This window comes from Salvelinus sp. IW2-2015, linkage group LG10 (assembly GCF_002910315.2).
Source record: "Salvelinus sp. IW2-2015 linkage group LG10, ASM291031v2, whole genome shotgun sequence".
NCBI lineage: Eukaryota > Metazoa > Chordata > Actinopteri > Salmoniformes > Salmonidae > Salvelinus > Salvelinus sp. IW2-2015.
The window spans coordinates 15,262,977-15,273,847 of NC_036850.1; the positions used below are offsets into that span (position 1 = coordinate 15,262,977).

At 40.1% G+C, this 10,871-nt stretch overlaps 1 protein-coding gene across 3 annotated transcripts in view; it reads left to right on the forward strand.

The window, feature by feature from the left end:
• The window catches only part of dkk3a (dickkopf WNT signaling pathway inhibitor 3a), a 10,872-nt gene extending 949 nt beyond the window's left edge, over nucleotides 1-9,923 (forward strand). Inside the window, exons 2-8 of one of the 3 annotated variants that reach the window (XM_023995430.2) lie at nucleotides 5,180-5,315; nucleotides 5,665-5,790; nucleotides 5,984-6,064; nucleotides 7,359-7,451; nucleotides 8,241-8,385; nucleotides 8,798-8,954; nucleotides 9,129-9,923. In XM_023995430.2, the coding sequence (XP_023851198.1) occupies nucleotides 5,220-5,315; nucleotides 5,665-5,790; nucleotides 5,984-6,064; nucleotides 7,359-7,451; nucleotides 8,241-8,385; nucleotides 8,798-8,954; nucleotides 9,129-9,216 (786 nt within the window). In that variant the 5' untranslated portion in view covers nucleotides 5,180-5,219 and the 3' untranslated portion in view covers nucleotides 9,217-9,923. Of the gene's footprint in view, nucleotides 1-4,996; nucleotides 5,316-5,664; nucleotides 5,791-5,983; nucleotides 6,065-7,358; nucleotides 7,452-8,240; nucleotides 8,386-8,797; nucleotides 8,955-9,128 lie in introns of those variants that run through there. The other 2 variants (XM_023995429.2, XM_023995431.1) reach the window with 2 other exon arrangements.
• Nucleotides 9,924-10,871: the final 948 nt, after the last annotated feature.

A 10,871-nucleotide genomic window follows, 5' to 3' on the forward strand; every position in this document is an offset into this window, starting at 1 on the left:
TGGCGATTTATATCCTGCTGATGACCGTGGTGGTTTAAGTTGGCAGAGCGGGATCCTACTGAAAGGATCAACCAATTTAAACCATGCATAAATCCTGCAAGTGATTTGCTTTCTGAGCCTCAACCTCCCACATCCTCTTTCTGTCCTGGTGCTGGAGCTGTTGCCTGGAAACATGTGCTCACTTCCACAGTGTGGCTCTAGGAAGGAAATAATGCAAAGAGGAAGAAGAAAGTTCACACAGTTCTGCTCTGGGATATTGTGAATAAGCCTACAGACAGACCAGTCAGGCTGGAATACGGTGCTCATTTGGAATGCTGTCTGCTGACTGACAGAGACAAAAGTAATGCTGACTTCAGCTTATTTGTCTTCTTTACTGTAGTGTGCCCTGAGAGAGTGACATAGCTCTGAATCCAAAGGCTTGGTTAATTTAAAACCAGTTATATTAGTTAAACCAGTTATACAATTAGATTCACCAATTGTTTTATCTAATACATGTGTTTATTCATTCACAACTAGGATCTTGCTGGGCCCAGCGCAGGCAGTGGGGTCCCCTGGTCTTCTGGTGCCAGTGATGTGGGAAAGGAGGCTTAGCAGAGACAGCTCAGAGGTGAGTACAGTGGAGGTAGGAAGAAAACAGAGACACACAGTTGTACGATCTTAATTTGAGCCAGTTTGCTACAGCAGGGAAAGTATCCTGCAGCAACAGGAAATGTGAATCATTATGTGGATGTGGGCTGGTGTTGCTAATGGTGTGGCTAAAATGCCAGGGCTGAATTTTTGTCCCAGTCCCCCCCTGAAGCCTCGACACAACCACTAATTACAAACTTAGAAGATGAAACTGGCTGCTGGCAGCATTACCATCTAAGTCAATTTTGACAAAATTACAAGAACAACAGGTTCATGCTGAGATTGGGAAACTCCCTTAGGGGGGCAATTTCTGATATTTTGGCAACACACTAACTCTTGAGTTTTAACAACATTTGGGAATTTTCATGCAAACACATTAAAACGTATTAAATCAGCGTGGATTTGATCTTTACACACCCACCCCCTCAATTAGACTAACTGTGACGTCTAGKGAGAGACCATAAACCTTCAGCATCTTTACATCTRTACATTCACTACTGATATAAAACCTTGTGATCTTTCTAGAAATCTGCTTTRGGGGAGAGCAAGTCAAACCTGATGATTTATTGTTATTCCAGATAGCATAGGTATGGTGATAAAAACAAGAGAAGAAAAATGACAGAAGTGGACCGCTACAGATAAACTTTTGATTTATTAATGTCTGTTGTATACACTGCGCAAAAACATTGGCACTGAAGTAATCACATTTGTTTATGTTGTATAGTCTTGGGAAAAGGTTCCATATAGAACCAAAAAGGMTTCTATCGCTTGCTTCTTATATGGAACACCTAAAAGTTATATACAGTAGACCAAAGAACATTTTTGTTCTAAGAGTATACTCCCATGGCTAACAGCAAGTGTATAAATCTTACTGAACAATATTAGTTTTACTGTTCCTTAARTTCAGTTGCTTTATAGCACAAGAAATACTAACAAGATTGAACATTCCTGAGGAAATTCCAGCAAGAAAGGAGAAAAGTATTGCGTTTTTTGTTTGAGTGTGCAATATTTATCGAATCCAGGGAGAACAGAGTACTTGAATCACACATGGACAACCAATACCTGAGACAGATTCAGAGACAGACATGTAGTGTATTGAGATGTTGACACATACTTTATCAGTAAGGTAGTGAATCACAGKGTAATAAAGCAGGACTTTAAYTCRTACAGCAGTGTGAGGAAGAGCGTGCCATGTTTTCAACCGGCACAGGATGCACAGGAAATTATTGCTCATTCAAGAGGGGGCGGAAAATGACATGACTGTATGATTGCTGCTGCTTTCTCAAAATGTCCTTACTGAGTCACAGCTGCTCTCTCATGGCCAGATACTCACAGTGGCCTGTTTTCTAGAGTGACTTTGAGATAAACATAATCAGACAGATTCCCCCACATACATTTTGGTACACTTTCAAGAGTACCAAAATGAAAATTGACAATTCCATCCAGATTTCAGTCATCTAAAATGTGTGCTTATAACAGATTATATACTGTATCTAAATACCTTACAGATGTCTCTGAAACGGATCTGTGATCATCTGACCATGTGTGCTGTAACTAATGTGCCTCACCTGGGACAAAGAAAAATATAGCCTACTGTACAGTATTARTTAAAGCCACAAGTTCAAACTCAAAATCAAACACAGGTTAGTGAGTAAGCTTAGAACTTCCCATAATTCTTATGAAAGGGGAACATTAATTCATCTGACAGAAACAGCAGCGCTAAAGCAGACAGACAGTGTCACAATTCCTCTCCCTGTGTATTTGTGCCCACATTCGCACTGGCTTGTGCAGACAGTAATATCTGTTGATATAAATACAACATAATGGAGCCTTTACAATATACTATGATTAAGAAAACAATCAAATAATAATATKGTTTTCCTGAGATAAAAGGGTGATGAACCRTCAAAAAATGACTGTTTAATCATTGTCTTTCTCTTAATGTAACTCAATGTAAAGAAAATACCATGCTATGGTGGAAGCCTATACCACTGTAAAACTCAGCCAGATACATCAAGAATAAAGGCATAGCCTGCCAGAGAACCCGAGGGGGGTCGAAACTGAACATATTTAAAAGAGATCTTAATACACACCTTTTTAGCTTTGCTTTTCCTTGGGGTGCTTTTTTAGTCTTTCAGTTTGTATTGTTATTCTTTAGTTTTTTTATCCTTTTATGTTTGTTGTGTACTAAATATGTCTGTACTTATTTTCATTGTTTTTTATTTATGTTTTTTCCTGTGAAGCACATTGTGTGGCATTCATGTCTGAAATGTGTCATATAAATAAATCTTGATTTCAATTGATAAATGAATCCAAAATATTGTAACTCAATGTGACTTTAAAGAAAATACCATGCCATGGTAGTAGCCTATAACATTGTAAAACTCAGCCAGAAACATCAAGTATAAAAGGCTTTTAAACCTGGATTATGGTGGAGACACATCATTATTATAATGGTTGAKCACACAGAGCTATTTTATCAGAGTATGGAGACAAARCAGATGTTTTATTATCCAGTTCAGACACACAGGCTCTTACTGTATGTACYGGAATCTGTATCTAATCCTATCAGAATGAATGTATTTAAATACTAAAGCAAAGAACATGTACAAATCCCACAGTGGAGAAACGAAATCAATTCCTCAAATAAGATTCGATTTTACAACCTTGAATGAACTATGTCACAGTGTTCAGACTCAACTGTCATGTTGTTCAATTGCCTAGACATCTGTCCAGCGGTCACTGATTTGTGAAACATGCGTAATTGGAAGTGTGACTTACCTTAGTTTACAGAGGAGAAAAAATAAATCAACTGGCCCAGTCTTCGCAGTTGATTGAAGAGGTATATTCAAAACCGCAATAACCGGTCAGAGAAAATGTATCTAATAGAATTTGCGCTGGCTATATGTGTCGGTGTGTCTCTTCCAGTCACTCATTCTAAACTACTACTGGGCTAAATTACTGTCTCACTCTGTCTCACCACCACAGTACCTCCCGTCTATTGCATGAGGGCGGTGCAGGAGATTACAAGACCCAATGGTAACTTCTGATACACCGTGCTCGAAATTTAAATTATAAAGGCTTCATTACAACTGTAGACACAAATAGTTTTCATGTAGCCACAGTGCAAAAAATTACAGCATAGATAGTTGTATACTCTATTTTATGGAGAATAAAGCTGGATTTAAGTTTAATGGGTATTTTGCTAATTAAGCAACAAAAAAATTTACCAACTGGAATATCGGCATATAGTCTAAATAATGATGTATATCATTGTAATAATTCAAATACAGCAAGTGATTGAGGCACGTGCACAGGCTCTAGCACAAACATATATCCAGCTGTTCAGTGTCCAGTATAATGTTTCAAGAACAAACAAACAAAACAAAGAACTTGCGTCAAATTACGCAAAATTAATTGATCCATAATAGGCTACATTTGGCATTTACGCAGTGAGTAAACATGGACTTCTTTAAATTATTGACTGTTTCTTCCATTACATAAAACGACACGTTCAGATGATGGCGATGACATGGTCAGTTAATCACCGTGACACCAAGGAGTGACATCTCTTAAAAACCTGGTCTCAGACTAGACGTAACATAGTAAAGATAAATCCTGGACACTCACATTAGTATAATATGTTATGTTTGCTATGGTTACATAAGATGGTTACTTAGTCGGGTGGTTGCTCGGGGTGGTGGGTGGGTGTTTAATCCATATGTCTAGCAATTTTGGTTTCATAGCCATAAACCTATAAACTAGGCTACTCCACAGTGGTTTAGCCTAAGCTACTGAAAATATATTCCATGCAAATGAGGCCATCTAGTGGTAAATGGGCGAAAACATGCGACAGAGCCATATTATGCGTCCACGTTTACGCACAGTCACAGCAGACTATATTACTGTGTAGCCTAGCTATCACAACTTTAATACATTATAACTAGGTCTACTAATTATGAAATATAATAACACGTGAATTATAAACTTCTAATTGAAGAGTAACAATAAAGAGTCGTCGCCAACATTACACAGATCTCATTACACAGATGTTCCAACGTTAACCCGGGCTCTAGCCAAGTCTTCTCATTGCTCAAAGACGAGCAGTCAGCCCATTGCGGTGTGCCACCATCCCTCCTTCATTGGCGGCGTCCTCCCACAGCCTGCTGCGTGCTGAGGTTGGCCCAGAATAGGTTCGTCACTGGCGTCACTATGAAAGGTAAGAGTATCGAAAACGTATCACCATGGCTTGCACCTGTCAATTAGGCTATAGCCTACAGTGGTCGCATAACTTGGGACAAAATAAACTACAACTTTCTCAAAATATAAATACATGCATAAGGCAATATTATAGTCTATCCTCCCCCCTCTCTTCGGACAGAGTGACCCAGCAGCAGCAGCATCACCGCACACACCCAGTGCGCAGATGGGACGTCCAAAGAACCTAATTCATTCTGGTGCCTTTTCGTGCAGCAGCAAGGATGTTGTATTTCTCTCTTCTAACCCTGAGCCTAACGTCTATCCATGGCATCCTCCTTCCTGAATCTGCCAGGCCCGTGGATTTGGACATCAACCAGATCATTGAGGATAATATGGCACAAGGACACACGCCATTAAACGACATGTTTGAGGAGGTAGAGCAACTGAAGGAGGACACGCATAATAAACTGGAGGACGCGGTGCACCAGGTCGGTTAATGGTTAGGTCTACTCAGATGTATATTTGCAGAGCTTTGATAACAAATAAATGAGCCTATTATGTCCCATAGCACCCCTTTCATTTGTATGATTTTTAATGTTATGTAAAATGCAACAGATAATAGTGCAGTACACTCTTATTATATAATTTTAGTTGATCTGAAACTTTTTTTGTTAAAGCAACCAAGTTTAACTTGAGACATAAATCTTTATGAGACTAATAAAAACAGTTCCCATGTGGGTTGAGATGAGTCTAAGTCAATCTTAACATGCACAATGTGTAAAAAAAAACAGTGGTGACCTCAATGCAACATTGATCTTTTGCATCAAACCTCTTTAGATGGACAATGAGAGTGCCAAGTCCAGCTTGCATCCCAATAACCTTCCCTCAAATTATCACAACGAAAGCACTTCTGAGAGTGTGGTTGAAAACCAATCCATTCACACCATAGAGACAGTACACAAGGTACAGTAGTAGCCATACGCAAATGTATTATTATACTGTATTCCATTCAAAACTAGGATGCTGAAATGCTATTATGAATTGTAATACTGTATGGTAGTATTATTTTGGCATCCCACATTTGTTATGAAGACTGAAAGCAAAATTGCAGAAATCCTACAGAAGTGATCCAAACTGGAAATGTGTCTCTCTTTAGGAGACAGACAACAGAACAGAAGAGACCCTCATCACCAGAACAGTTATCCAGTCCAGTGGCAAGGAAAATAATATAAATCATGTGAGTGAACAACAATCTTTGGAATTTCCCTCCATGATTTACAACAGATTAAAAAAAAATTAAAACATTATCCACAGTAACACTATAACTCTAACTGGTGTTTTGTGTTTAATAAAGACAGTGGGCATAAGATGAAAACAATTCCATCCTTAATGCAAGTCACAATTCATGAAAGATTCATCAAGTCATGGGCTGTGTTTCCTCTTTCTGTGCTGCTCTGCATGCGGCCACAGCTGCTGTCATGTTTGGGCGTCTCATTTCACTTTCCCCATGCTCTGTACGCCTCTCCAGTTTCAACTGTGCTGTCTCATTCTCTATCAGCCAGGCTAAAGCTATGTCTTATCCAGGCAGAGTGACATGTGCAGGATGATGGCTGGTTGATAAGCTCTTTTCAGAGCTGCATCCTGTCTGTACATTAATTATATATGGCAGCCACGTCTCAGCCATGATGAGGCGGTTGATCAGGCAAGATAATAGCAAAATAATCAAACAGATCAATCAAGCCAGGTATGTGCGTGAGTGCATGTCTTTGACCAGTATACAGTAGGTCTTTGGAGACAGACACTAGATTACTGCTATAACAGGCCTCTGACCAGGACACAGTGCAAGAAGTGCTCAATCCATCTTATCAGCCAAAGTCTGAGGGGTTTTTAGTTATTTGTTTTGGGGGTTTTAGTCACAATATCTAGCTAGATCGTTTTGAACAATAACAGTGAAATGTCTGTATCATTTGATTCGGGTGCTTTTGGTAAACATTGTGTGTAGTCATTTTCGTAACATCATGTACATTTAACATGCATTTAATTTATTGAAGTTACAGGTTTTAATATTTAGTTAAAATAATTGACAGTCTCAGAGCATGCTATTCCTGCCAGTCTTTTCCTTAGGATATGTGGTAGAGAGAAAAGTGAGAGGGAATTGGATGTTTACTTAAAAATTTGGGACAAGTAGCCCATTGTCCCAGTTTCAACAGCAGGCCCATTTTATTCAGGTCACTTTAGGCACAGATAAATATTGGAGGAGATCGTGCAACAACGTATCACATCCTCAAAAATGTACTTTGAAGTTATTTTAAAGTAACTTTTGTAAAGAAGTTTGCAATAGTACATGGCTACAACCTCTGAATTTCTCTTCAAGTCTACCATGTTTGATTTAGCCAATTTTWCCAGTACAATCTGTTTTCTAGTGAAAAACTCTGGATTGTGGGCGGCTTTGGTACCGTATAGCGACCCTCTGCAGGTGTATCTGTGAAGGAGGGTGTGTCTTGAATGTCCCCTCTTCCCTTACCTCACAGGAGTGTATCATTGACGAGGACTGTGAGAAGGGGAAATATTGCCGGTATGAGCCGCACCGATCCAAGTGTTTAACCTGCAAAGCCCTCGACGTGGTAGGTCAATTTCATGGTTATTAACAGTGCCACACACATTTGACAAACCCTGACACTGAACCCATCTAGAATGTATTTATGCAGACCTATATTTCCCAGGGGACATTGACTCCTTCTTAGTTCCTATTACGTTCTACTTCAGACCATCTCCAGTTTTTGTAACAGTGCCTTAGTGCACACATGCACACACACAGCAAATCACAGAGCAGCAGATTGCTTAAACAATATGATGCAGCTGCTTCTGCATTGTTACTGCATTGCAGTGTTGCCACAAGTGTAACTGGAGTGTTTCATGACGGAGAGCTTCTCTCCTCTTGGCTGCGTATCAAAGCATGTGTCAGATTGAATAAGAGCTCCACCTCTCTCCCCCTCTATCCGAGGACAAAGAGAGGAGCAGGATGAGAGGTAATGAGAGAGCCTACTCTACAGATACAAGCAATTTAATTGAATTTAAGACCAATGTTTTTGGCAGGGCAGAGTGGAAATCCATCCACATACTGTAGATACTCACTTGCATTCAAAGTCAAAGGTATGCTGAGTTTGAATAGTTCTTCCTAGTTGATAAGGCCTGTGTGAATGTCCTGCACAGAAAAACACAGTCATATGTCAAGCAGCACACTATTAATTAGATCCCAATATTGGTTCAGCTTGCACAAGTAGCAGGAATTTGCTGCACCTAGAGAGCTTATGAGAGTTACACGAGACCAGTCATGCCATTCCATGACCATGGGGCTTATATGATGCCATGCATGTCATCTAACAGTTTGTCACTGTGTGTGTGTGTTCCAGCCCTGCAAAAAGAATGAGGAGTGCTGTACAGGACAGCTGTGTGTGTGGGGCCAGTGCAGCCAGAACACCACTAAGGGGGAAGCTGGCAGCATCTGCCAATACCAGAACGACTGCAGCCCAGACCTCTGCTGTGCTTTCCATAAAGGTACAGGCCATAAGGCCACACACAGAACATAATTCTTCTGCTAAATTATACACCATGAGTCATTCTACATGAAATTAACATCATCTGTGGAGAGTGAAATGGGCTCCTTTCATTTGGCTTTGACTCAGCCGGATAAAAACCTACAGGGATTGCTTTGACATCCAAAAAAGCAAGGTTTCTAATTGCGATACCACAAAGTCTGTTCTCAATATAATTAGCCAATTATGATAGTCACGAAGGCAAGTGAAGCAGGGTGCATTGAAGTTTCAGATAGTTAAGTGATCATGTGAAAGCCCATAACTTGCTTTCCCCTCCAAGCACTGTCCATATACTGTACGCCTGTATTAACGTTTCTGTAGTAATGTCACTTACCTTTGTCCCTATTATCTCTCTCCCCTTACCTTGTGGTCAGCCCTGCTGTTCCCTGTGTGCATGGCCAAGCCAATAGAGCGTGAGCGCTGTCATGGCTCCTACAATGACCTTATGGAGCTGCTGTCCTGGGACATAGAGGGCCAGGGACCAAGGGAACACTGCCCCTGTGCTGGGGACCTCCAGTGCCAACATCTCGGGTAAGAGTCTATATGCTGAACACCTGCAACATTTACATTCAATTGAAATGAAGGCATAAGTCATTACATAAAAATAAAATAAAAAACACTTGGTAGACAAAAGCCATAGCGATCACTCAAAATGCTGTTGACCCAGTATGATGCTACAAATTGATTTCCTCATCTCTTTGACAGCCGAGGCTCCCTGTGTCTGAAAAGACAGAACTCGAGTGAAGAGGACCTGACAGACACACTTTATTCAGAAATTGACTATATTGTCTAGGAGTAACCATGCAGCTCAACCTTTTCAGGCCTGTAGACAATCAGATAGAGGGGTCTCCAGTGATTTCAGCCTAGAAAATYAAGTTGCTCACCGTCTCAAAAGGCTTACATGTAAAATTCTTCCATCTATACGCTTGTCATTGTTTATTCAAGCCATTGCAGTTTTTCTCTATCTGCTCGAAGTTAACCAAAGCTCTAGATGTTGCATAGTGCATAACACCATGTATTAGATGGAATTGACATTTTTGGGAAATTCCCAATTCCTAGACGTTTACGCTGTTCAAAAGGTAGTGTGTATGATGACTACACTCCAATARCGCAATAAGAGTTCGTGTTTTAACAAATATGTACTTAAACATACCCCCTCCTGCTCTCTGATGTCTCACTTATGTGCCTACCCTGAGGATGGAGTTTGCTGGAGATGCACCGTTGAGGCCCTTTGCCCAAAGGAATTAAGTCAAGTTAGGGATGAAGAAAGAATAAACGCAATGCACTGTACACATGTGAAGTAGCTTGCTTAGTCCTGGTTTTTGTTTTAAATKGTGGTTTAAACAAGGACAGATGACATTTCTGAATATATGGAGCACTTTGACAGAAAATATGGTGGGTCGGCTCATCATGCTCACAACTTGGTAATGGAAACTATAACCCAGACACATGCAGCTTGCACAACCTTTGCTCATAAGAAAATAAAAGGCTTTGAAAATGTAGCTGTCTATTCTTGAGATGTAAATATTCTTATATGTATACCATGTTCAATACATATAAATGCAGCATTGGTAAAGTAGGGGTTCAAAATACTTAATTTACAATAACAGAATACTGCAGTTATGAAAAAAACATTTTAATTTCATTCTAAAATCACCTTAACTATGTTCACACAAGATTTAAACCTCAAAACAAAGAAACAAATGATTTTATTGGCATTTCTACTGTGAACAGCTTGTGGCAGGCAGCATTAGAAGCCCAGAGGATCTCTGCTGGGCCCTGCAGCGTGGATACCCAGTCAGCTGGTCCAGTAGGGTCTATGCCCTCTGGTCTCAGTCTATGAGAAGCAGCAGCAGGTATATATTGCCACAACCACCACCCAACCATCTCCCAAAACCACTGAGGGCTCCCGCCCCTCAAGCAATCAGCATGCACGTGGCCTCGACAGARACGCACACCATTCACATCGTGCAGAAATAAAAACGACAGAGGAAATGAACATGTTTCTAAATTAACATAAGGTTAAATACAGACAAAATGTTTTTAATGTGTGCCAGAGGTCYCTCACAATAACATCAAAATAATTTACATTGAACAAAATGATGAGCACCTTAACGTAGTCTACATGGTGGTCTAGTTGCCATTTCCTTGGTAATTGGAAGACTAACACGTATCAGTGAATCAGGAGGAAATGACAGAGGCTGAGCTCCTATAAAGCGTAGGGGGTGGAGCAGCAGTAAGAGGAGTTTCCACAGTGATGTACACTGTGGCATTCTGGGAAAACAGCAGAAACGTCAGCAAATTAAAAAAATGACCACTTTATAGAATCAGAGAAAACAGAGGTCATTCAAATGTTGAGTGTGAACTACGTATCAATTTGCCAAGGATGATAAACTGCAGTTTGGATTAAAGAAGACAAAGAAACTGGAAGAAGACAAAGTGAGTTTG